This window comes from Mucor mucedo, assembly GCF_025094135.1.
Source record: "Mucor mucedo strain NRRL 3635 chromosome Unknown EV154scaffold_17, whole genome shotgun sequence".
Classification (NCBI taxonomy): Eukaryota; Fungi; Mucoromycota; class Mucoromycetes; order Mucorales; family Mucoraceae; genus Mucor; species Mucor mucedo.
In genome coordinates this window covers 114,095-138,417 of record NW_026252301.1, presented here as the reverse complement: position 1 = coordinate 138,417, position 24,323 = coordinate 114,095, and the positions used below count along the sequence as shown (strand labels likewise).

Genomic DNA, 24,323 nt, shown 5'->3' with positions numbered 1-24,323 from the left:
AAAGTTTATTTGAACAATTGAGCTGTCTTTTATATATTTTTTTTATCTCATTTACATCTAAATTGGAATAAAAGAGAATAGCCATTTTTGTACAAACTAATAAATGGATGTGTACCGCAAAGTTAGTCTGCAGCTGATCTTCTGTTGAAAGGTAAATGCTTTCTGTCCTTTGTTGTGTTTCTCTTACGACGCTTCTCTAAGATACGATCAACAGTCTTTTTACCCATCTTTTGGTATCTATCAATCAGATCAAGCTTGCGCTTCTCGGCTATAATAAAATTGTAATGTGTTAGTGTTGGGATAAAGTGATGTGATTAAATTAGTTACATTTCTTCAAGAAATAGGGAGTTTTTCCTTGTTTGACCAATTCAGATTCCTGCTTCTTTCTCTCGCGTAAAAGTTCCTGCTTTCTCTTTTTCTCTTGCTCAAATCTTTCAGCAGACACCTGTAATATAATTAGCATGATTTTTTTTTTTTTTTTAAAAAATTAGAGTAGTTTGTGTTACCATTTTCATCAATAAACCCTTCATATGTTCTTGTGCATCAGGATCTTGTTCCTTTTTTATCGATTCCTTTAACATGTCCATTTCAGATTTTTTATAGTCATTCAAAAAGTCATATGATTTCTCAAACAAGTCTTGGTTCAATTGACCAGAAAGTTTATCGAATCTTGGATCACGACGTTTCTACAAGAGCACGTTAATCAACAAACAAACTCAATTTGGTAATTCGTCAATATTTACCTCTGCTGGTAATTGAACGACATCTCTGAAACGACCCACAGCGCGCTTGGATGATACCTCCATTGGCCTAATTCGATCATCAGTAATTATCTCGGACACGCCTATTAAAACTTACATGTGTTTGCTCTCTCTCTTCATATCTGCCTTTGTACGTTTAACTCTATCGTTCTTTTTTAATTTGACTGCAGCACCTTTGAGGTCTTTTAAAATTTGTTCCTTGGATACTGTTGTTGACTTCTTTTTCACTACTTTGTCATTGCTGAATTCCTTCATGCCCATCTTTCCTTTAATTTCGGCAAGTTGTTCGAAAGAGACGTGAGCGAGATCTATAATTATTATGACTTAGTTTCCACGTAGATCTACTCAAGGTTTTAAGCTGTACCTCTTTTAAGATTAGCTAATTGGGTTGCTTTAGCTTCCTTGTCTTCCTCCTCCTCTTCAGATTCTTCCTCTTCCTCTTCCTCTTCGCCACTCTCTTCCTCTTCTGATCCTGATTCATTTTCCTAATATTTCAAAAAAAAAAAAAAAAAAAAAGATAAATAACGTATCGTGCAAGGTGCAGTTGAAGTTTTCTTTTTTTTACGCTGTGTTCTTCCTCCTCGCTGTCATAGCGATGACCTTCTTCTTCTGAATCGGATTGCATTACTTGTTCCCTCTTTTTGAAAGCCATTTGAATATTAGTTTAACAAACAAAAATAAAAAGCAAAAAAGAAATATTTTTGTAATGCTGTGTCTAAAAAAAAGCCACCGGGCCATAGTGATTCGCTGCATAAGAAGTGTAAGCTCGGATGGTATACATTTTATTTAAATAATTATTAATGCCGGGCTAATGAACCGAGCTAAGTATCAAATTTATCAGTGCTAGAATATGCAACAAGTTCGTCACCGTATTTAAACGTGGGCAGTAAATGATCGGTTGCTTGGCTACTATTAGCACCTGAACAGGAAACAGGGATATCTTCTTGGTATTGTTCTAACTTTTTGCGCAAAAGCGTATTCTGTTGTAGCAGATCCTGTATAGTCTTTTGCATCTCTCTGTACTGGCTGGTCTTTTTTGCTCTGTATTTGGCAGAAGCTGTCTTGTTTCTTATTCTTCGATCTTTGACACTTTTGGTTATTGGTTCATTATTGTTTGGCTTGGAAGGTTCTTCAGATACAAGAAGCATTGTTAGGGACATTCTACGATGGTTGTTATCAGTCTGCATTATATAAAAGAACACAAAGGAAAAGAAAAGGAAGGAAATACATTATTCATAATTGAACTATTCACATCACTTATTGTAGTGTATAATGACATTTCATCTTTTTTTTACAACTGATGCCATTGGGTTACATTAGAATCGAACCAGAGTGTAGGAGCGACAGTCACGCGTTCATGATATATATGTCTTACGAGTGAAAAGGAGAATTCCAACCTTTTTACTTTTTTTTTTGCTATTACAAATGTGGGGTCGCTTATTTCATTTCACAGCAGATGCTGTTCTCATTTCAGCTGTGCTTGCCGGCATCAAAAGAAATTCAGGTTTACAGTAAGTTTGTTATGAAACAGGTTGTTCTCGCGTTAACTGTTGTTTAGACCTGCCACAAGTCAAATAGAAAACGACGAAATCCGTAAATATGCTGATAAATATCTCAGTGTTGGTGAATGGGTTGTCGATTCTGGCGTAGTTTTCATGAATAATTCACCTTATTTCGAACGCAAAAATTAAAACAAGAAACAAGTAGTGATAGATAAAAAATTTTATATATAAATATTTTCCCTCCGTTGTACACACAGATAAAAGAGCAAAAAAAAAAAAAGAGAGTGTATGATGGGAATGAACGTGTGAAAAAAAATATATACAGTTATTCCGGCGGTATTTACAAAGATGTGTTACTATGGACAGATAATGGATCCCAAAGCATGGATGAATCATTGCCTTCTTCACAAGACCAAGCTGAAAGGTCTTCATGATGATCAAGATACACCTCATTAAACTTGTATACTGGAATAATGATATGTGGTGGCTTGTAATCACGTTGTAATGGTAATGTTGGTCTTGTAGGGATAATCTTTATATGCATTGCTCTTCCCGCTCCCTTTTCATAGTATTTGGATTCATAAAGCATAATTGGTTCTGATGAAGGCTCTAAAGTAGAGCCAGAGAATCTTGGAAGAGCAAAAGATAAAGTCATAGTGTATAGTTGAAGAAAGAAAGAAAGGATGAATTATGCTTCTGTCTAATTTTTTTTTTTTTAGCTCTCTTTATATCTCCTGCATTTAGTAATCATACAATAAAACGAACGATGTTTTCTTTTTTGGGGGTATTCATACAAAAAAAGGACATTTTTATTATTATTTACAAATCTCTAATATGTTCAACTTGGGAACATTCAGCAACATGATCACCTCTATATTTAATCATGTAACTCCCATTCAATTGTTCTACAACTGTCTTGTTGACAGGGCATCCCTAAATTTTTGTTTAAAACTGGTTAGTTGAGGGTAAAAAAAAAGCATGAATTTCATATGTGTTCGGAAAAGGACGGTATCCGAATTCATCCGAGTTTTACCTTGCAGCTATTTGCGCACTTGTAGTAGACGCTCTTGCACCCAGTCTTCTTTTGTACTGTATTACCATTGTTCTTCCAAAAATGCCCGTCATCGTACGGGTACTCGACTGTTTCGACGATTTTTGTGATAGCCTGCATTGATCGTCTTCTACGCGATGCCTTTATGACGGGTGGTGTAATTTTGGTATCTGGTGATATACGGATACCATTACTACGGGTCATGTGAGCACAAGTTTTCTATCTCTATTTATCCTTCTCTCTTACCTTGGAGGATACAAATATTGTGATGACGGTGAAGGCGCTGATGAGGCTATAGCTATTTTTTGCTGGTTTTTATTATTGTTACTATTATTAATTGATAATCTATTGATAGACACTAATGCAGTGGAGATGGATGAATGACGACGATGGCTATTATCACTAACAGCAATTGGCCTTGGGATTGAATAAGGCGCGATTCTTCGGTGAATCGAATCAACCGCACCTGTTGTATTAGCCGTACTACCGTTACTGCTGGTACTACTGCAAGAAGACCGTCTACGTCGCTCTTCTTGCGGCTCTTTGGGATATATTAGGCTTTTCCGATTGGTTTCGTCTTTTTCTTGTTGTTGTTGAAAATATAAATCGATTTCTTTTGCTTTTAATTTAGCTTCTTCGGTTCTACGCTTATCCTCTTCCACTTTACTAGCCAAAATGAGTTTTAATAACTCTGGGTTTGCATGATATTTCGAAACAACTGACTGCAGATCAGTTTCTTGGTGGGATTTTGGTGAGCTATTACTGATGTGCATCATTGAGGATGGGACCGCTTTGACAGCTACTTTAGTCGTTAATCGTGGGGCTGAAGTCGTAGAAGAGTATTTTAAAAGTCCTGCTTCATCGGAAGGACAAACATTCAAATAGCTTTTACGATACGTTTTCGGTGAAGTGATTGTTTCTATGTCCATGTGTATAACAAAAGAAAAGGAGAAAATAGAGCACACGGTTACTATTTTATAAAAAAATACGCGGAAGTCCAAATCTGGGAGGATGTCAAACATTTCCCAGGACTTTAAACGACTGGTCCAGTAAATCTTTTTGTAAAGCGGGAAACTGGTCCCATTATTTATTTCCCCTTCCCAATATTTCAATTTAAGCAGGTTTTTGCTAGTTTTTTTTTTGATTTTCACAAGATTGGAAGAACTATTGTTGTAACGGACATTTAACCAGAGTCTTTACATACCCAATCTGTGCCGAAAATTACCATTTTACCGCATGCTACCCCACAATTTCTTTTTTTTTGTGTACCCCTCTTACAAGGAACTAATGCCTATTTGGAACACTTTAAATACGTTCAGGACAATTTGTTTACAATTCTCCGCCTCACATGGAAAGGGATAATAAAGCCTAGTTTATACAAGGTATTCACACTAGTATCTATGGCAACATTTTCCCTTTTTTATCCGCCGTTCCCACCAAGTGTCATCGTGTTATCACCCAAAGCTTATATCAGCCCTACCTGAACACACATTTACATTTCCCGAACTCTCACCTTGGGTCCAGGGTTATTCCGGGCGGAGATACTTTGTGCCCAACAGCCCTCATAATCATGTTACACTTCCAAACAAATCGATACACATGAAAGGAATAGTACGGGAATGTAGCTTTATTATCATTATTAGTTCATCCTGTGAATACAAAGGCATACCTTGCCGCGAAAAAAGATTCACATAGCAACGTCTTACCTATTCTATCAGAGGGATAGGAACGTCTGATCTGCCCAGTCCTAAGACAATAGAACTTTTGTTGTAATTCAGCAGATTATTTTGGTAAAAACTCATCTGCCATCAAAATCCCTTGTAGCCCTTAATTTAACACTAAACTATGACATTGTGTCATTTTCAAATAGCCTAAACTGTTATAGCCGTGTCTACACATAAGCCACCGGCTCTTCAAAATCAACCAACTCTACCGCTTTGTCTGGAACGCTACTTCTAGCAAAGATAAGGAAAGAGTGTTTTCTCCCTATCGACACCTTGTAGTCAGTTTACATCTATTTTAAAATGATTCCCTTTATTTTTTATTTTTTATTAAACCGGTAGTTTGAAATCCAGATTATTTTTAATATATTTACAATTGACTATGGGTGAATTTACCATCAATAAAAAAGATAACCCAAAGGTTCAAATTAGTTTCTAAGTAGTCTTCGCTTGACAAATCCTTTCACATTATCATGACCGCTAATAAAAATTTAAAATTAATATCAATGTTGACATTTCAAGATCAAAACTTACGCTTCGGAGATGACCATAGTACGTTTGGTTGAACTAGACCACAAACAAACACCCAAATCTTTTGCATATTTTTCAGCAGCGTCAAAGTCTGCTTGCACATTGAACTCGTGATATAGATAAGCTATGACATAATGTTAATAAAGCATACACGCACAAAGTTTACTATCTTACATGCAGTTGGTTTTAAACGATTTCTTTCCATTTCCCATAATCTGATTTGATCTACGACAGTCAAGGGTAGAATAGGTATCTAGGAACAGGTTTAGTCTCATTTTTTTTGTCGTCCCTTGCATTGTCAATATTACCTTTTTTCGCATCTGGGAATGGGCATGTGATTGCATATAATAAATAATCTGTTCAGCCGTAATTCCCTTTATTAAAGCATTTCGGATACTATCTCTTGTAATGACACCCGTTACCATATTTCTAAATCGTGATTGAAGTTGCACAAATAGATTTAATACTGCAATTTGAAGTGGTGAATCTAAGTGTATTTGTATTAGATATTGCATTATGCTGTCATCAATGTACAAATGTTTACCCGTATATGCATAAAGTTTGTAATTGGTTTCTAAAATAACAAATCCCTGATCTACTTGTCCTACATCGGTAACGGCCACTTCTTTACGAGGCTCTTCTGCAGCATTGCCATGTTTGAGAACAACGCCTGCAAGTGCTGCATTTCCTGAGGTCAATGTGGTGGCTAATCTAGTGGGGTAGTATCTCTTGGATACTTTCTAATATGCAGGTGAGCAATTTATGACGCTTTAACCAATTATAAATTTACCTTTCTTTGGTATACGATGCCGTAATCACGTAAATCTTCTAACATTTGAAGTTGGGTTTGTGTTAATGTTTCGACGGAATAATTCTAATATTTGCATTAGAGGATTTTTCTAGTTCTTTTTCTCTGCTAACAATTTTACCTCTCCCAATTCCAATGATCCAAGCTGGAAAAGAAAATTCAAAACTTCTACAAGATCCATTTGCAAAACTTCAGCCATATCCAAATATTGTAATAAAAATGCCCATACTTGTGTGTTGACATCTTGAAGGAGAAATTGAAACCCCTTATTTGTGATCTGTAATTGTCCTGACTCGCTACTAAAATAATGTCTCAGTCACTCCTTCCCAATCATGACTGATTCTCTTCTTCTACCTGCTTTGCATAAGTTTACTTCTTTCCAAAAGATTTAATACACCTCGGCTAGGCTTTTTCGTGAGTGAAGTACCAACCATGTAATGAAGAATGGCTTCCCATTGTGTAGTCGCATAATGATCCAAATAACCAATATCTACCGCGTGTTTATCTGGTGCCGAACAAGGTAATCCAAATGATTGTTGCATACCACTAATAAATTTTGATGTTAAATTTAAAAAAAAATTGACACTTCTTTGTAATATTACCCTCCAGTCAGCGCATTTTGGAATTCACGCCTGAAAGTATCATTCATCACCAACAATTGTTCTTTTTGCTCGAGAATTCGAAGCCTTGAAAGTTTTTGCAAGGATTCAACCAATTTTCTACAAAAGAAAGATTAACAAACGCGCCTTTGTTTTTTGGCCGATTAAAACATACTTTTGTCCATCCTTATTCACCCAAGCATTAAGATCATTTATCGGCATGGGCATCTCAACATACAACAAAGACATAACTATCTGTCTGCCTAAGCTTGGCAGCAACCTTTTTGAAAAGAAGAAGAAAAAAACTTTTAGATTCCACTGTTATGTTGTTCTTTTTGTCACTACCTAAAAATCGCTAGACAGGTCGCTGGCTTTTCAAACAAACGCATAAAAGTGAATGTTGGTAGGGTTTCCAGATATTCATAGATGTTTGTTTTGAAATTATCAACAGACATTGTAAAAAGCGGTGGTTGAGGTACAAAGAAGATAATAATCTCAATAGCGAAGGAGATGTAAAGCAAAATGTGGGCGCAGTCACTTTTTCTTCTGCGTTCAGACTCAAGCGTTTACGTCAAATTAAGCTTTAGTTGACTCTCTTCCAACATAGCACTGAAACAATAACCATCAACAGATCATCATATTGACGTCTAGTTGTAATACAATTTCCCATGCACTCATCTCAGATAACAATGTACTTATCTCCTTCCCTAGTTAAAAGGGAAACCCATCTCCATTTAAACAAAAAGACATATAGTTTCAATCACATATAATTTATTGATACATTTCAGAAATTATTGGGCAAAGCTCCATTTAATATAAACGAGGCTTCCCCAGTTTGATTGATGCAACACCCGAGCGAAAGATTTGTGTCTCTTCCTGGGGTGTGTGAAATATAATGGAGGAGAAGAGAATGTTACAGGAAGGGAGTGCTCCATATGCTTGTCAATTCTTGTTAATATGGATTCGTGCAACTTATGGGTAGTCTTTTCTACTGAATTACTGAATATAAACAATTTCTCGATCATATTAACAAAACCGCCTAGCTGTGAGAAGGAGGATGGGAATGTTGTTGTGAATTGAGAAATTGTAACATGATACGCGCTCTTCTTGGTGTTATGGGACATGTAAAATGAGCAAGTCGGGCCAGATAGTCGGAGTATTCACGAAATTGATTGTAGTCCGTGATGATGTTTTGCAAGGTGATTTGCATAAGTTTTCCTTCCCTTAATAATTTGGACTTGTCAGGTTCGATCTTGGCTTCTTTGGAAATGTCCTGTACCTTCTCGATATCAATCGCTTTATTTTGGACCCAGTAAACCATGCAAAAGTTTCACAGCGAGACTTTGCATACCAACTTTGGCTTCCGCTGTTTAAGAAGCTATTATACATTAACAATAGCTTGGTGAGGATAAAAGTTGGAGAAACCGTTCTGTCGGGATTCACCTCTTCAAAAGCCGATTTGTACTCAAATCATGACATCCGTATCCTTTTCAACTTCAAGCAGGATGTGTTCGGCATTGTTTGTGGTGAGGAATGTATACTTTTAGCTGGACAAGACAAGATCGAACACAATAAATCCAAATTATTAAGGGAAGGAGAACTTATGCAAATCACCTTGCTATCTGGCCCGAATAGCTCATTCTACGCGTCTCAGATCACCAAGAAAATCAAGTAACATGTTACGATTCCTCAATTCTCCCAGCTAGAAGTCTTTATTAATGTAATCGAGAAATTGCTTATGTCCAAAAAGTCAGTAGAAAAGACCTACGAGTTGAACGAATCCATACTAACAAGAATTGACTAACAAATGGAGCGCAGCTTACAAAATGTTTTCGGTTTTTTTGAACACTCCCCTCAGGTTGCATTCTCCGCTCCCCCTTTATAGTTAATTCACGCCTGCAAGAAGAGAATAAAGTGTATCACTCACTCCTGAGCATACTCTAGGTGGTACTGAGATTTCTAAGAAGGAATTTAGTGGTAGCTAAAGTGTTTATAAAACTGATGGTGAACCAGATCATTTTGGTTTTTGTTCAAAGGCGTTACATATCTATATCCGCAGTTTCCCGCGTTATATTTACTTACACCTTCTGATGTCCTATCCAGTCTATATACTTTCCAATTCCCCAACTAACTACTGACAACCCCAATCTTTCTTTTTGGGTCTATCCTTAAAGGTATTTGGAGACATTACTGGAGTTTTATTTTTGATTCCACACTCTTTATCCCGGACCAGGTCGTCTGTATCTAGCTGTAATATCAGGAATAATAATTTCATGCGTAGCTCAACCATATAATTAAAGAGTAGATCTACATAAATGTATGTATTTGTATAATGTACAGCTATAAAATACTCTTAAATTCAGTGTATCATAGTTTTGAGACTTAAAATAAAAAAACCTATCCAAATATACGCTTTTGCAGCAGCTTTTCTTAATTTTGACAAACCCATGAGCATTTGATCCAATAAAGTAATAGCCCTCAAAACTGGCTATGATGTTAAATCGTTAGCCCGTATAAAAGTTTAATTAGAGTCATGAAAGATGTATTTATCGTCAAGAAGCATTGGATTTTGTGCTATTCTTGCTTTAAACCGCCTATAAAATCATCAATCATGTGGGTTAAAAACCACTGAAAATCACGGCATGATGGGGCTAAACACTCAAGATGATCGTTAATACAAAATATACGAAGACAATGCTGTAGTCGGTAATTCTGAAGGCAAATTGCATAGTGAATAATAAAACATGGCTCTTCTGTCCAGAGATTGATGAAAGTCGCATAAACAACAGGAAACTGGTACTTTAATGTCGTTTTGACACATCATGTTCATACGCTTGATATTTATAGTATGCATTACGTTGCGTGAGTCGAAGCTTTATAAGCCAATAGCATTGGCATAGGTCGTTTCACGGCCTATAAAATAATCGTGATGATTTTCCAAGCTATTAGGAGAGCTCATATCAGTGATGGGGTTACACGCAGGATAAAATTGGCTGCAGGAAAATGGTGTATCACAGACAGATAGTACCCAAGCACGATAACTGTCTTAGTGCCCACAAATCCGCACGCATCCTGTATCTCATCAAAATATTTAAACACTCAACACATCTCAAAGGTATAAAAAAGACGAGTCGATTTTTTCTAATCATTTTGAATTATTATTGTAGTAAAAACAAAACAAAAAAACTAACTTAGAATCTAAGCTTGCTGAAGAACCACTTGTTCTTACCAGTTTGATAACGTTCTTCGAAGAGCTTCTTGATGACCTTCTTGGAGTCTTCACGTTGAGTGGGCTCCTTGAAAGTTTCAGCAGAGACGGTACCCTTGATTTGTTCTAATTCCAAACCATAACTAACAGACGAAATCAACTATTAGGATTCATAGTGGAAAAAAAATGTTACAAATACTAAAGCTTACCGAGTGGGCATCATGTGGTTGTAGTTAACAATCTTGACGAAAGGCTTGACCTTGGAACGCTTGGCGGTCTTCTTCTTACCCATGGCCTTGGTGACCTTGAGGGGAGAACGTTCGACACCAGCAACGACGGCATAACCATAGGGTCTATCCTTGGTTCCTTCATCATGGTCTATTGGAAATATGTATTTAACAAACTATGCGCGTCTTTACACTACTAATCTACATACTACGGACGACGACGGCCTTCTTGCCTGCATAACGGCCCTGGAGGATTACAACAACCTATAAAAGCGAAGAATAAAATGTCAAAATTATAATTCTAATTTATTCCGATTCAAATAAAGAAAAATCTCTGTGTATTTCTTCTATCTCATCCCATCCATCCATCCATCCATTATTTTTTTATCTTTCACACCCGTCCATTCCCATCTGTCCATCTAACTGGTTGTATGTATTACCTTTCCGGCTTTGATGAATTTAACCATGCTTAATAAGTGGAATATAAGAGAAGGAAATTACAGTTTTCCCGATTGCGTCTGCTTCATGAACCTTTCTGAGCAATTTTGCCGCAACAAAAAAAGTCGATTCAACTCCGCTCAATCCAAGGTTGATGCATACAAAAGTGCATACATTCATAACGTGTACCATAGCAGTTTACAATCATCAATTAAGCGCATAGAAACGGGTTAAGGTATCTACAGTTTATAGCACACAAAAAAGCTCTCTTCGAATAAGAAATTTGATGTACATATAAAAAAAAAACTTTATTTGAAATTCTACAAATTTGAGGATCTTCTTTGCTTCATACACACTTGTGTATGCATCGAAGCTGCTCTTGAGACAGAACATAACGGGATCCTCTATTCCAACTTTTGCTTCTTGTCTTTAGAATCCTCCTCTGTGACAATGGCTTTTACTTTACGCTTTACAAGAGTTGATAAATCATTTACAGGAGTGGCATCTGAAATTTCTTTGGCCTTGCTGCCCTTTCCGATACCTAACATGGCTTTTAACAATGCTTCGGCCTCTTTTTCAGTAGCTTGTCTGTTAGAGAGTTCTTCAATCTTCAAGTAAAAACATAAATGCACTTTAATACCAAGAATTAGTCCCGTCCAAATATTTTGATATTACCTTGAGTTCCATATCCGGAATGAGACTCTTAATATCTGTGATTTCATCTTGAGCTTTGGTATCCAAATCAGCGACTTCTTTTCCTTTGCCTTTTCCATTACCCACTTCCAAGGTTTCGATTCTCTTTTTCAATACTGCAACTGCTTTTTGTAATTCTGGAAGAGCTTGATCTGCTTTATCGGAAGAAAATTCAAGTGCAAGGGCGTACTTGTAATGAGCTTCGGCCAATTCTCTGTTGTCGTCTTCCAAAACGGATTGCTTTATCTCAATTGCCTTTTCATAATCTGTCAACGCTTCATTGAACTTTTCTATACAAAACTGATGAGTGTTTCCCGGGATTATCTCTGGAAAAAAAAAAATTCTATAGCTAACCAGTTTCAAGTGACACATCACCCAGGCATAAATGGACATCAGCCAGCTTTAACTGAGAGTTTTTATCTTCGCCCTTTTCAAATATGACTCGAGCAACATCCAAAATATCCCAAGCTGCTTCAAAATCATCATCGGCAGAATCTTGGCCCTCTTCTTCTTCGTCGTCGTTGTCGTCACTTTCTTCAGCTACCTCAGCTTTAGTTGTGAAATCAGGCATCGCACCTAATTGAAATAAAGGATTGCTGGATTCAACTGTAATGGAATTAATAAAATGGAAGGAGTACAGGGCAACGGACACGGATTACCTTGTTCTTCTTTTTCGATTTCTTGTTGTTCTTCAACAGCAGTAGCCGAAGCTTGTGCAGACTGTCCAAGAACTGTATTTTGTTGAATGGCAAACTGGAGTAAAGCTTCACCATAAAGAAAATAAGCATCGCCATTAGCAGGTGCAAGACAACCATTAACTTCGTCTCTAGACAAAAAAAAACAGCAGGCGTTACAAATCACTCGTATATAAAAAAAATGGTGGTTTGTATTTACAATAGTTGACATGCTTCACCGAGTTTGGTGATACTTGCAGAGTATTCCCCTTTATTAAAAGCAAGTTTTCCTTCTTCGAAAAGGGTCTTGGCTTGAGTTTCTTTATCAGACATAATTATGCGCGTTAAAAAAGAAAAAAAAAAAAACGGGCAGTAACCATCACGAAAGCTAGCGCGACCCAGAACAGAAAGCAGTCCATTAATGCCGTGACTTTAGATCTACTTTTTTGTACAGGATTTCCAAATTCTCTGCCACAGTAAATGAGTCTTCATAAAATCCATTATAAAAAATGATGTTGAAACTTTTATATAAAACTTTTCATGAGCGGAATACTTTTACACGACAATAGTGAGCAGTATAACGACAGGGAATACCTGTGTAAAGATATATTTTTTGTTACATAGATGTGACTATAATGTTGTGTTTTCAATATCACGTAAGACTGGTGAATACCACATGCGTAATAAAGATTGCAATATATATGTGCATATCATTTTTCACTTATCATACTTTGGTAAGTTCTTCATTAATACTTGTCAGTAATCAATTGATAAAAAATTGGGATATTTCAATATACCGCAATGTACTACTTCATTAATTGTCTTGATGATGTTTGCGTTTTTTGGGTGAGACCTTTGGGTTGGAAAGGGTAACAGTGAAGCATATTTTATAGAAAACAAAAATCGATCATCCTACAAAGTTTAGACGATGAGGTATGTCAATCGACGTAAAGACTTATGCGTAGACCATCACGTGATTCTAAAAAAATACGTTTGAAGAGAATACGGAATTCTAGAATTTACTTCGTCAATTGGAATAGTTATTATCCCACAAAATGAGATTTTTCAAAGTTGAATTATAAACGGCACTCACTTTGCCACGAACTCTGAAGGAAAGGTGTTCCCTGAATTATTACTCCATTATTGGTTAACAGTAACTTTTGGAGATTGGCTGAGCTCTTTCTTAGGCTACAAGGGTCGCATGGCGTCCAACAATTGACACAATAGACGATCGTTGATCAAGGTATCGACGTAGCGCGTTGAATGTCCGCGATGCTTTAATCAGCTTGAATCGTCCAAAAATCAAGCTACATGTGTAACCATTGAGTTGCATACAGGGTTTTGGAATATGGAATAAAATGATAAAAAAAAGAGTCAAAACTAAGATCTATTTTATTCTGTCTGACTTTGGAAAATCCAGTAATCAATGATTGATGTTTTTCCCTTGATTTGTAATATCAGCTGCGGTTAAAACTAAACCGATAAAAAAAAAAGTATTTGTCATTAGTTCATCATCTCTTCTTTCATAAATTCCATTTATATACACAACATGAGCAACACACTTAACCCTGATCGTCCTCTTATTGTTGGCTCCGAGATTCCTCAAGCACCTTATCCTATTTCCGTTGCTGGTACAGTTGTTAAAGGATTTGGTCGTGGTTCAAAGGAATTAGGCATTCCAACAGGTAAATAAGCTCGGAAAGCATGATAAGGTTTTCACAGCAATAATAATAACCGTACTATTTACAGCTAATATGAACGAAGAAGCTTTGGAAGAAATGTTCACCGAGTTTACTACGGGTGTTTATTATGGATGGGCTCAAGTTGGAGAAGTTGATAAAACAGTTTATCCTATGGTCATGAGTTTAGGATGGAACCCTTATTATAATAACGAAAAGAGATCGGCCGTAAGTCAAAGTAGAATGGATGGTTTGGGAGAGAGACAGTGGTTAACTTTTTGTTAATAGGAGGTGCATATTCTTCACGAATTCGAGTCAGACTTCTATGATGAATCTATTAGAATCATTGTTACAGGTTATATCCGTCCCGAACAAAACTATCCTTCACTTGGTAATTTAATTTCATACGAAACACTCGTTACGGTGATATTAACACAACTATTTAGATGCTCTTATTTGTGACATCAAGACTGATATTGAGGTGGCCAAGCACTCATTAAAGCGTAAGGCCTATGACGATCTTCGTTCTGATGAGCTTTTCACAAAGAAGCAATAGATAGACTATATAGAGTATATTTTTTAGTAATTTTTGTATATCCGTTCAACATGTTCATTAAAATAGAAAGAAATGTTTTTTTTCACTGTAATTTCGGGAAAACATGTACCGATAACCGTTTCCCATATCACAAGAGCAAAAAAAAAAAAAAAAAAAAAAAAGCACGCCGGCTATTTTAACTGTTTGAAACTCACCGAGATCTATATAAAGCAACAGAAAGTTTTTCTTTTTTTTTTGCTCTTTCTTGCTCTTTGCATAAAATACGCTAAAAAAAATGTGGCAATCGGTAAAGAAATCAGTCGGCTTATCATCTCCCGAAGAATATATACAGCCACGTTTATCAATTGGCAATGCGGTTTCGGATCAAGAGTTCTCAACAGGACACTTTAAAGTACAAGTGGATGCTCAAGCATTAGCTTTGACCGTTAAAAATGGACACGGACGTACTATTTGGAAATGTAAGTTTTTTTTTTGGATTTGCTTTGTGTAGCCGAACCACGTTTTAATATATCGTCCGATAAAATAGCTCTACAAAACATGCCCTTCTTATCCTCTTCAGTCGGCAAAGATATCGTAATGAATGGTGATAATGGTGTGTTTAGAGTGACCGAAACAGACGAGAAATTCACTCGAATTCAAACAATTACTAAAATCGAGCGAGAAAATGATTCTACAGTCAAGATTTACGGTGGCCTTGGTCCAAAGTTGGTGTTACCTACTCACATGGATTACATTTTCACTTTTACAGAAGTTTCACACCGTCAATTACAATTCTCGGTAGAAATTGTCGGAAGAGATCCATCAATGGATGCTTACACTCGTTTGTTCTTGACCTACGAAAGCAGACCTGAAGAACACTTTTATGGTTTTGGCGAACAATTCTCATACGCATCGCTCAAGGGACAAAAGGTTCCGATTCTTGTCAGGTTTGTGAATTGGTGGAGTTACAAAAAAAACACGTATTAATTAATCTATTATTATCAGAGAGCAAGGTGCTGGAAGAGGCGCACCTGCAGTAAGTTGAAGAAAGGAAAGTCATAATGAGAATAGAACAACTAAAAGTGTTTTTTCTTTTTCTTTTTTTAGACAGCCTCACTTAAGGATTCGGCCCTCAGTGTGTTTGGTACATTAGGCCCAACAGATCTTTTTGCTACATATGCCTCGATTCCTCAGTATATTTCAAGTGATATTCGTTGCTTGTTTATGGAGAACTCCGAATACATGAGTTTTGATCTTACCGCACCAGACCGTGTGACAATTCGCCTGGAATCAGACGTAATGAGAGGTAAATATTGATAATAAGCTATTTTTTTTGTGTCTACCACGTTTTGAGCATGGTAACTGAGTACAGGCTTTCGTTAATTAGGTCGTATCTTGGATGGAAAGACAATGCTAGACCTGTTGACAGAATATACGTCCTATGCAGGTCGAATGCTTCCTTTACCGGATTGGGTTTCAGATGGTGTAATTGCAGGTATTCAAGGAGGAAGAGACAAGACAAGACAAACAGTGCAAAAACTACGTCAGTACAATGTACCACTCTCTGCGGTATTTATTCAAGATTGGACCGGTCAAAGATTACAGGATGGTGGTCGCGGTGTACAGTATACCCGTCAATGGTGGAACTGGGAGAGCGACGATGAACTTTATCCCGATTGGGACAATTTTGTACAAGAGTTATCTAATGATAAAGCTGGCACTGTTCGTGTTTTATCATATGTGAACCCTCTTTTAGCCAACGCTAATTCAAAGTCGCGTATTAAAAGAAATCTGTTTCCCGAGGCTCAGGATAAGGGCTATTTAGTCAAAAGTACCCAATCAAGTTCTTCTGATCATAATGCCCTTTCAATTAAGTTTGGTCAAGATTTAGAAGCCGGTCTCTTGGATCTGACAAACCCTGAAGCATGTACCTGGTTTAAAGAAATCTTGAAAGACCAAGTATGGAAATCCGGGGTATCGGGTAAATATCTTACTTAAATATCTACCCAGGTAATAATTATGCAAAATCCTAACAGCTTACCCTAATAGGCATGATGGTCGATTTTGGTGAACATTTACCCTCCGATTCCAATAAAGTCGCGTTACACTCGGGCGAAGCAGCTGCTACCTATCACAATCATTACCCAGAGGAATGGGCTAAGTTACACCGTGAAGTGATTACTGAGCTTGGTAAAGAAAACGAGGCTCTTTGTTTCTTCAGATCTGGTTATACTCATTCACCAGGACGTATGAACTTATTTTGGGCTGGTGATCAAAATGTCACTTGGGATCAGCATCATGGTATCAAGAGTGCTGTAAGTAATAACTACATGGGGAATGTGTAATTTTAAGAACAGGGAAGACTCAATAAGCTTATGTTTATAGGTAATTGGTATGCTCTCAGGCGGTTTTTCTGGGTTTTCAGTCACGCATTGTGATGCTGGTGGATATAATTCAGTGACAAGCAGCCTTCCTGGTTTTAAAATGGTTCGAACAAAGGAGTTGCTTTTCAGATGGATGGAACTTGCTGCACTGACTGCCGCTTATAGAACAACCGAAGGTCTTATCCCTTCTGCAAATGCACAATTTTACGATAATGAAGGTAAGCTTCTTCCCATATAGATTTTAGTCTGTTTTTTTTTTCTTATACAAATTTTTCCCTACAGATTCATACGAACATTTTGCACATACTGCCAAACTGTTTACACTCATCAAAGATTACCGTAAAACAGTGCTGAAGGAAGCCTACGAAAAGGGCTGGCCTCTTTTACGTCACCCAGTACTCTATTATCCCAACGACAAGATTGCTCGTGAATTGACATATCAGCAGTTCATGATCGGCAGTTCAATGATGGTTGCACCTGTACTTACACCTTCTGCCAGTTATGTCAAAGTTTATTTCCCTGCAGATGCTCAAAATGTAACCTGGCGTCATATCTGGACTGGTAAATATTATCCTGGTGATGGTACTTATAAACCTATCGACGCACCTGTCGGTCAGCCTGCTATATTCATCAAAGAACCCAGAGGTGACGATGGCCTTCTCAATAACCTATTAGACTACGCTACGACGTATTATCAACGCAAGACTCGTCCCGTGACTAAATAATTTTCTTACTGTCACTACCTCTTCACCTTGTATAGTTCTACCTTTAATTTTTTAAATTACTGGTTTTAATAAATAATTTAGACTTTTCCACATTTTAAACAAGTTATGAAATGGATTTAATTAAACGCCTAGTTATCCAAAACAGCACGAGTTTATGTCCACTGAATATTTGCCTTAGGTTACTCATAAGAGTAATGGATAGATGACAGGTATACCAAGACTGGTGGCTCCTGGATATCTAAGGTTGCCTGAGAAGTAAAGAGTATTTTACAGAAAGAGGATAATATAAAGTTTCAGTGATCTATACGACTGTTGTTATGGTGATTTAGGCTGATGGCTCATATCTCTAAATTCTTAATAGGCGTGATTTGAAGAAGAAACGTGTTTGTTTTATTTTGAGCATGAGCTCCTAAAGATTTATTCTGTATTTAGGAGCCAATCATTGAAGAGGTAGTACAAACAAATTTAGCTTATTCCGCGGAATAAAAGCTATTTTTGCCCTCACCGCGGAAAAAAATTTATAAATAACACTTTATTTTTTTTTATCGGATTTCTTTGTTCCTTAACACTCTTTTGTTTTTTTTTTATTATGTCTGAAGTTACTCTTTTTGAATCCAGTTTGCTCTGTCCCCAAGTTCAGTCTCTTTTGCCTCCCGGTTACACACTCCGCGCGCTTCGTTCAAATGATTATGAGCGTGGATTTCTCCAAGTGTTGGAAGTTTTGACCGAAGTCGGTGGTCATACAAAAGAAGAATTTACAGGTAAATACACGAGAGACGTTTAAATTATGGTTTCAATTTGTTGACAAGAGTACCAATAGAACAATTCAACTATTTAAAGAAACACAACCATGAATGTAAGTACAATAAAAATAAAAGGGTGTTAGGCCGAGATCTAATATAATTTTAGATCACACCATCACTATCACTGAAGATGCAAAGGATCAGGTTGTTGCTGTTGGTACGATTCTTGTCGAGAGAAAGTTTGTACATAAGAATGGTCTTGTTGGTCACATCGAGGATATTGCTGTTAACAGCAATCAACAAGGAAAGAAGCTTGGTTTGAGAATCATTCAAGCTCTCAAGTTTATTGGTGCTGAACGCGGTTGTTATAAGGTTATTTTGGACTGTTCAGAAAAGGTAACAAAGAATAATAATAATAGCTCTGCAAAGACAAAGGGGACTAAAAAAAAAAAAAAAAATGTGTGCTTTTTAGAATGTCCCATTCTATGAAAAGTGTGGTTTCAAGCAAAAGGAAGTTGAGATGGCTTGGTACGTACCTCAAGTTAAGGCACGTTTGTAAATAAATATATATATATCCCATCCATACCTCCTTATACAACAAACAACAAAAACCTTGCATCTGAATAAAACCAAGTTCCGAATATAAAATTTATAGTTATGACAGGCGGAGTGTTTCTTTTTTTTTATTTATAATAAAATCATCATGGATGATTTTGCTGGTATAAGTCTAATTCTAACTTCTAATCCCATCTAGCCTTTTCCAAGTTGCTCAAAACGATGGGATATGTTGTTTTATGATTATCGTGCCCCCAAATAGTATCCATATGTTCGTAACCTTCGATACGTTCCACATGAACCAAGTCTAACATTGGAAACAAGGTGTTTGTACTTTTTGCTGTATTCCACTCGTGATTGGATGATTCCTTTGCTAATTGAGACGGTGACAATCCATGGGTTTCATATCCATTAAATGTACGCACAAAACGCTCACCATTCACTAAATAATCAGCAGTACCATAAAACACCACCAGAGGCACTTTTTGGGTGATTTTCTGTTGTTGGTGATTATTTTGATCCGCAATGTACAAACAAACTCCTTTACGTCCCCAGCCCGCGATCCAATCGGCAATCAATTTAGTACTTACAGGGCGAGGAGTAAATTGAAAATATTTAGCCTTTCTTCTTCGAAGCCAATGGCTATCCCACCAAGAAAACAAGTAAGAGAACATGCTGTAAGCCAAAAAGCAGAATGTCTTGGGTTCAATCAAAGATTGGGCCAGAGACATAATGGACAAAAAAGAGCCTGTACCTAAAAAAAAAATTTATATTAAAACCAATCATTCTTTGCATTAATCTGAGTCGGGGCTTATACCAAACATTAAGGAATACATCCAATCATTGAGACTGATGAGCAGACAAAGTGGAAATGTACTAAAATATATATATATAATAATTACATCACTTGCAAATCTAAAAATTGGAATTTAGTAGCTTTTTTAACTTACTTTACCAAGTTACCAGAAAATACAGCGGGAGCCAAAGCAACAAAGCAGCTTAGCTTGTCAGCCAATTCTGGTATTAATGATAGTCCAATAAAGGCTTGTGCATTACCTTGTGAATGACCAATGTATGCAATCTATCATCCAAACAGTTAAAAAAAAAAAAGATGACGAAAATCAGTTAAATAATAATAGAGGTGTTACCTTGGAGAAGTCAGTAAAGGATCGCACATAATCAACCATAGCTGGGAAATCATATATTCCCAGCTCTTTTAATCCCCAATTCCAATACTCGGGATCTTCATGTGACAATGAAATATGGTCCAACCCAGATATTGATCTATTGTTTCCAACCCAAACATCATACCCTTGATCAATTAATACAAAGGCCATTGAATTTTCTTCGTTCAAGACAAAGGCACCAGAACATTGAAATAAACCATGGCCAATGAAAACAGGTCTTTTCCCTTGTGGATTTGAACCCTTTTTGGATATTCTATACATTTGTAAAACATAGCCGTCTTGGGTCAACACTTGATGCATTTCACTTTTATAACCCCAACGATCTGCATAGTAAGTTTCGTCTTGTATCAGTAATTCATCGGGCTTTAGTGCTTCTTGATCCTCTTGGATTCTTTTGGTTTTTTCTAATAAGTGAACTTTGGCGGTTTTAAATGTGGCTATCGACAATAAGATCAGTAAGATAGGAGCAGACAGTATGAATGAAATGATGTTTCTAGATATCAAAATAAATTCTTGATAAGCAGTCTTTTTAGACCTTTGGACCTCCTTGTGGATCACTCTTCCAGGTTCCTTTCCTTTGCCATCTTCTTCTTCTTCATTCGTAGTCCCTTTGCCGGTTCGACGGTAATTTGTGGTTTCTCGTATTAATTCATCTGGTTGAACAAGCACTTCTGTAAAGAAAGAATCACAAGTTTTCCCTTTCCATTGGCCTACTTTTGTCATTATTGTATCTGCATAAAAAGAAAAAGAAGAAGAGGAATGAACAGAAATCTTAAATTATATATCTTCATCTATTTGAATGACCGCTTAAGGACTGTCATCCTGAAGCCAAGAGTTTTTTTTTTTATTTATTTATTTTTCGCACCTCATCTTTTTTAAATTTTAAAAAAAATAAAATAATCTCGACAATGGGTTTACCTTTGCCTGGTGAACTGGTTATTCATGACTTTAGACCACTTGAGAAACCACTTGAAAAGGAAGCTTTAAAAGTTTTTCAGTGGAATATAGAAAGAAATTATGGTATTGGCGACCCCTTTTTAAACAATAACAATCATCTAAATTATCTCCCCCAAAATTAGAATCCGAGGCTATCATCAAGATTATCCAAGATTTGGATCCCGACGTAATTTTGCTCCAAGAAGTAGACATATTTTGTAAGCGATCCGGCGGCAGAGACCATATGCAGGAACTATGCAAGGCTTTACAGCTTAAGGGCGCATTTGTTTGTGAATTCGAGGAACTTGACAGTCCCATACGAAAGTTACGTGATGCAGGTGGTGGTGTCCATGGAAATGCTATTTTATCAAAGCATGATATAGACTTCAGAGTACTCGAGCATCGTAAAAATGTCTACAATTGGGAAAAGGACGGTCATAAATTAAAGGAACCAAGAATAGGACAGTGAGTCAAACATTGGTCTTTCTACACATAAAAAAAAAATAGCTAAAACCTTTTTTTTTTTTTTTTTACTCTTTTAGACGTTTCACTTTGGTAGGAACCGTGACAGCTTCTTCTTTGCCACCCATCGTTTGCTATTGCGTTCATTTAGAAGTATTTACAGGAATCATTGGCCGTATCCACAATTTTTCCGACATTTTTGAAGACGCATCTGAAAATGCAAAAGAATACCCTCATCAAATCATCAGCGGTGATTTGAATACCATGGCTCACTCCATCGTACGTCTCTCACCAAAATATGCAACCGACAGATACAGACTGTTATCCTTGGGCGATACCGAAAGTAACTGGTTCGATAGACATGTCATGTCAGTCTATCGTGATCCTCAACATGAATATAATCTTCGTTTAGCTGGTGCTGGCTTCCCATTCTGTATGGCTCCCATTCGTCTTGTTCGTTTCTTTTGGCGTCTTTTAGGGCCGTACATATTTCAATTGTTTGGTGGTTTCGACCTGGAAACCTTAAAGAGAGCACGCAACCCTGGATTTTATGATCCTTGGGACCCCGATGAGGTCACTCTTCATAATCCTGATTACTTTGGTTTATTCAAAGCAAAATTAGACTGGACAATGGTCAGATGTATGGATGTACGACAAAAATGGATAGGAAACAGAGACTATAGCGCCAGCGATCATGCTTACCTTATGCTGCAAATCGTTCCTGATTCTCAAGAAAAAATTGAGGACATACAGCAAGTTTGGAAAAGGAGACGGATGCAATGGCAACCGAACGCTTCTGCTCCTTATTGGAGAACAACCATCGGTTTCGCTGTACTTTTATTAGTCATTGCTGTTCTTTCTCAGCTTATACTTCACGCCAGTTACTACTGGACCATTTAATTCACTGCTTAGCGTCTCTTTTGAGCTATACAGCCCAGGTCAAAGCCTCAGGAAGATACCAATATTAATCCTCAGGAACTTAGCCCAGATCCAACTAATGAATCGGCTACTTCTCTAGCTACTTGAACATTTAACTTTTATATAAAACCACATTAAATATGCCATCTTTAATTCTCTAAATGTTACAGTCATCGCTAGCTTTATAATAAATGTATACGATAAAAAATATGACAAATATTTGGACGCTATCACAACTTTTAGGTATATTTTAATTTTGAACTCGCTAAACAAATGCACAAAACAAATAGAGAGTTGTCATTTTCAGAATTTAAAATCTAGTGGGATTACAAACCTTAATTTTTATCTTTAAAGTAACACAAAAAGTCATCTAAAGACGAGACAACTCTACATTTTCTTTCAACGTAGATATTCTATCAATTATTTAAAAAAAAAGCTTGAAGGCTGTCGCGTTTTTTTTTTATTATTATTATTATTTTCCATATTTAAGCAGCTTTTGATTACTACCTCACCAAACCGTTTCGACATTTGACCCTTATGTTGGCTTATTTCGTTTAAAAATCCCTAAATTTCAGGCTAATTCTCTAAATAATACCAATAATAACTCAACGCCATAACGTGTTTGTCTGGTATATGTCCCACAAATATCACCGTTATACACCTAGTTATTGCCTACCACAACTCAAATTAACTGCTCATTTATGTTTCTAAATCACCAGTGACGTAAAGAGATGGACTCGGTCCAACTTTTATGATCCCACTTAATGAACATTTTTAACATTTAAATCAAGTACACATTTAATAGAGCTACTGATTACTCCTCAAGAAAAGTACAGATCAGATTTATCAGTCCGTTATGTTGGACAAATGACTCTGATGCAATCATTGATTTAAAATTACAGCTAAAGCCCTCTTGCCTGAAGTAGGTTTCCATTATTTTTAAAGTTTTTCAAATCTATCAGAGTTTTGCTAGTCTCCTTAAAAACAGATTATAATTTATTAGCATGCTATTTGCACATAGGTCTTAGTTTTGCGCCTATCCACGTGATATCACCTTTCTTGTCTGCATTCTATTTATTTGCATCGCATGGCTCATTTTCTTAAAATAGCCCTGTCACAATGTGATAATTAGTTAAACGAATGTTAAACTGTTTGCAAGACGTGTAACATCACATACATTTATTCCGGAGATGACTAAACATTTAAATTAATTTTACTTTGTAAAAGAGTTGAAGGGCAACTACATAGTCATTTTAATAATCAAAGTTTTTTATGTCTATCATCCCCAACATAAATAAAATCCTCTCACATCTTTTTTTTTCCTTTCACATCTAGCTCTGTCCTCTAAAAAACAGAATTTGCAGTAGCCTGAGACCAGAAATTTTTAAAAAATCAAGTTTCTTGGCAAAAGCTCTGAGCGATATATCGAGTTTGCTCTCCTAAGAGATCATAGAAACCTTCATAACAGAAAATATCTCTACTAAAAAAAATAGAACAACCGACTTCTACCTTCTTCGGTAGAAGGTCACAACGGCGAACGTTTTGGTTAAATTTTGTTTCCCGAACACAAATTCAACCCAAATTATTTGGCGTCTCAGGAATATGATCAAAATTATTTTAGCATTTTGATCACTTTTTGTTATATATACCAAACATTTGGTGTAATTACACAAAAAATGAAAAATATTTTGGTGTTATCTGACAAATTTTTGGGGTTTTAACATAAGCTTTGATCACAGAACCAGAATCGATCAGAATAAGTTGCGTTTCATGACCATAGTTTGTGTCATAGGACAAGTATTTATGTTGCATGATAAATATTTCTGTAACGATATGCAAATATGTTGTGTTGACACATCAAAATTTTATTAAGAAGCCATGTATTTTGGTTATAAGTAAAAAACATTTTGGTCATACGAAATATATCATTCAATTGTAATATTTTATAAGTATAACATATAATTTAAGAAACGTTTTATTTAAAGG

At 36.4% G+C, this 24,323-nt stretch overlaps 15 protein-coding genes across 15 annotated transcripts; 6 read left to right on the top strand and 9 right to left on the bottom strand.

Moving 5' to 3' along the window:
- Positions 1-5: 5 nt before the first annotated feature.
- Positions 6-1,497, bottom strand: EV154DRAFT_89515 (uncharacterized protein). The gene is made up of 7 exons (XM_051607828.1): positions 1,327-1,497; positions 1,126-1,246; positions 859-1,069; positions 744-810; positions 507-686; positions 328-445; positions 6-268 (listed from the first exon to the last, which is right to left on the bottom strand). Exons 1-7 carry the CDS (start codon positions 1,411-1,413, stop codon positions 123-125), a joined length of 930 nt encoding a protein of 309 aa, XP_051460811.1. The 5' UTR covers positions 1,414-1,497; the 3' UTR covers positions 6-122.
- On the bottom strand, positions 1,391-2,275 carry EV154DRAFT_89418 (uncharacterized protein). The gene has a single exon (XM_051607826.1). It carries the CDS (start codon positions 1,946-1,948, stop codon positions 1,583-1,585), a length of 366 nt encoding a protein of 121 aa, XP_051460810.1. The 5' UTR covers positions 1,949-2,275; the 3' UTR covers positions 1,391-1,582.
- On the top strand, positions 2,187-2,452 carry EV154DRAFT_560347 (DUF1748-domain-containing protein; the record flags this gene model as incomplete). The annotated part of the gene is made up of 2 exons (XM_051605603.1): positions 2,187-2,272; positions 2,320-2,452. 2 exons carry the CDS (start codon positions 2,187-2,189, stop codon positions 2,450-2,452), a joined length of 219 nt encoding a protein of 72 aa, XP_051460809.1.
- EV154DRAFT_89489 (uncharacterized protein) lies at positions 2,276-3,131 on the bottom strand. Its single transcript, XM_051607827.1, has one exon. It carries the CDS (start codon positions 2,916-2,918, stop codon positions 2,604-2,606), a length of 315 nt encoding a protein of 104 aa, XP_051460808.1. The 5' UTR covers positions 2,919-3,131; the 3' UTR covers positions 2,276-2,603.
- On the bottom strand, positions 3,083-4,243 carry EV154DRAFT_560345 (uncharacterized protein; the record flags this gene model as incomplete). Its single annotated transcript, XM_051605602.1, has 3 exons — positions 3,083-3,196; positions 3,297-3,507; positions 3,561-4,243. The coding sequence occupies 3 exons, from the start codon at positions 4,241-4,243 to the stop codon at positions 3,083-3,085; spliced, it is 1,008 nt and encodes a 335-aa protein (XP_051460807.1).
- A 1,220-nt stretch (positions 4,244-5,463) lies between these two features.
- On the bottom strand, positions 5,464-7,428 carry EV154DRAFT_536608 (transcription factor TFIIH complex subunit Tfb2; the record flags this gene model as incomplete). Its single annotated transcript, XM_051604151.1, has 11 exons — positions 5,464-5,515; positions 5,570-5,690; positions 5,741-5,819; positions 5,875-6,053; positions 6,111-6,306; positions 6,357-6,440; positions 6,496-6,673; positions 6,729-6,920; positions 6,977-7,093; positions 7,149-7,253; positions 7,319-7,428. The coding sequence occupies 11 exons, from the start codon at positions 7,426-7,428 to the stop codon at positions 5,464-5,466; spliced, it is 1,413 nt and encodes a 470-aa protein (XP_051460806.1).
- An 815-nt stretch (positions 7,429-8,243) lies between these two features.
- EV154DRAFT_578680 (uncharacterized protein) lies at positions 8,244-8,926 on the top strand (the record flags this gene model as incomplete). Its single annotated transcript, XM_051606566.1, has 1 exon — positions 8,244-8,926. A coding segment is annotated over one exon (405 nt), but the record flags the coding sequence as incomplete, so codon positions are not given.
- A 1,238-nt stretch (positions 8,927-10,164) lies between these two features.
- Positions 10,165-10,879, bottom strand: EV154DRAFT_459396 (ribosomal L27e protein family-domain-containing protein; the record flags this gene model as incomplete). The annotated part of the gene is made up of 4 exons (XM_051597482.1): positions 10,849-10,879; positions 10,618-10,672; positions 10,391-10,559; positions 10,165-10,324 (listed from the first exon to the last, which is right to left on the bottom strand). The coding sequence occupies exons 1-4, from the start codon at positions 10,873-10,875 to the stop codon at positions 10,165-10,167; spliced, it is 411 nt and encodes a 136-aa protein (XP_051460804.1). The 5' UTR covers positions 10,876-10,879.
- Positions 10,880-11,128: 249 nt separating this feature from the next.
- Positions 11,129-12,680, bottom strand: EV154DRAFT_498580 (uncharacterized protein). The gene is made up of 5 exons (XM_051600374.1): positions 12,434-12,680; positions 12,199-12,365; positions 11,894-12,145; positions 11,522-11,829; positions 11,129-11,454 (listed from the first exon to the last, which is right to left on the bottom strand). Exons 1-5 carry the CDS (start codon positions 12,544-12,546, stop codon positions 11,251-11,253), a joined length of 1,044 nt encoding a protein of 347 aa, XP_051460803.1. The 5' UTR covers positions 12,547-12,680; the 3' UTR covers positions 11,129-11,250.
- Positions 12,681-13,762: 1,082 nt separating this feature from the next.
- On the top strand, positions 13,763-14,448 carry EV154DRAFT_536605 (uncharacterized protein; the record flags this gene model as incomplete). Its single annotated transcript, XM_051604150.1, has 4 exons — positions 13,763-13,898; positions 13,936-14,120; positions 14,181-14,283; positions 14,339-14,448. 4 exons carry the CDS (start codon positions 13,763-13,765, stop codon positions 14,446-14,448), a joined length of 534 nt encoding a protein of 177 aa, XP_051460802.1.
- EV154DRAFT_578666 (glycosyl hydrolases family 31-domain-containing protein) lies at positions 14,334-17,524 on the top strand (the record flags this gene model as incomplete). The annotated part of the gene is made up of 8 exons (XM_051606565.1): positions 14,334-14,906; positions 14,975-15,374; positions 15,433-15,467; positions 15,539-15,733; positions 15,815-16,408; positions 16,477-16,742; positions 16,813-17,029; positions 17,094-17,524. Coding segments are annotated over exons 1-8 (2,322 nt in total), but the record flags the coding sequence as incomplete, so codon positions are not given.
- A 601-nt stretch (positions 17,525-18,125) lies between these two features.
- Positions 18,126-18,838, top strand: EV154DRAFT_415289 (acyl-CoA N-acyltransferase; the record flags this gene model as incomplete). The annotated part of the gene is made up of 4 exons (XM_051595652.1): positions 18,126-18,297; positions 18,357-18,392; positions 18,446-18,675; positions 18,752-18,838. 4 exons carry the CDS (start codon positions 18,126-18,128, stop codon positions 18,836-18,838), a joined length of 525 nt encoding a protein of 174 aa, XP_051460800.1.
- A 181-nt stretch (positions 18,839-19,019) lies between these two features.
- On the bottom strand, positions 19,020-20,744 carry EV154DRAFT_415238 (Alpha/Beta hydrolase protein; the record flags this gene model as incomplete). Its single annotated transcript, XM_051595648.1, has 3 exons — positions 19,020-19,458; positions 19,785-19,915; positions 19,983-20,744. 3 exons carry the CDS (start codon positions 20,742-20,744, stop codon positions 19,020-19,022), a joined length of 1,332 nt encoding a protein of 443 aa, XP_051460799.1.
- A 655-nt stretch (positions 20,745-21,399) lies between these two features.
- Positions 21,400-22,556, top strand: EV154DRAFT_498567 (uncharacterized protein). The gene has a single exon (XM_051600373.1). It carries the CDS (start codon positions 21,684-21,686, stop codon positions 22,317-22,319), a length of 636 nt encoding a protein of 211 aa, XP_051460798.1. The 5' UTR covers positions 21,400-21,683; the 3' UTR covers positions 22,320-22,556.
- A 788-nt stretch (positions 22,557-23,344) lies between these two features.
- EV154DRAFT_549084 (uncharacterized protein) lies at positions 23,345-24,174 on the bottom strand (the record flags this gene model as incomplete). The annotated part of the gene is made up of 5 exons (XM_051604848.1): positions 24,007-24,174; positions 23,847-23,969; positions 23,555-23,577; positions 23,515-23,531; positions 23,345-23,407 (listed from the first exon to the last, which is right to left on the bottom strand). Exons 1-5 carry the CDS (start codon positions 24,147-24,149, stop codon positions 23,345-23,347), a joined length of 369 nt encoding a protein of 122 aa, XP_051460797.1. The 5' UTR covers positions 24,150-24,174.
- Between the last annotated feature and the right edge of the window lie 149 nt (positions 24,175-24,323).

Coding starts and splice junctions, on each gene's coding strand:
- EV154DRAFT_89515 (XM_051607828.1), bottom strand. CDS start 1,413: ATGGCTTTCAAAAAGAGGGAACAAGTAATGCAATCCGATTCAGAAGAA. Junction 1,247..1,326: donor GCGAGGAGGAAGAACACAGC/GTAAAAAAAAGA, acceptor TTGAAATATTAG/GAAAATGAATCAGGATCAGA. Junction 811..858: donor AAGAGAGAGAGCAAACACAT/GTAAGTTTTAAT, acceptor TGATCGAATTAG/GCCAATGGAGGTATCATCCA.
- EV154DRAFT_89418 (XM_051607826.1), bottom strand. CDS start 1,948: ATGCAGACTGATAACAACCATCGTAGAATGTCCCTAACAATGCTTCTT.
- EV154DRAFT_89489 (XM_051607827.1), bottom strand. CDS start 2,918: ATGACTTTATCTTTTGCTCTTCCAAGATTCTCTGGCTCTACTTTAGAG.
- EV154DRAFT_498580 (XM_051600374.1), bottom strand. CDS start 12,546: ATGTCTGATAAAGAAACTCAAGCCAAGACCCTTTTCGAAGAAGGAAAA. Junction 11,830..11,893: donor TGATGTGTCACTTGAAACTG/GTTAGCTATAGA, acceptor AGTTTTGTATAG/AAAAGTTCAATGAAGCGTTG. Junction 11,455..11,521: donor TTCCGGATATGGAACTCAAG/GTAATATCAAAA, acceptor TTTTACTTGAAG/ATTGAAGAACTCTCTAACAG.
- EV154DRAFT_498567 (XM_051600373.1), top strand. CDS start 21,684: ATGGCTCACTCCATCGTACGTCTCTCACCAAAATATGCAACCGACAGA.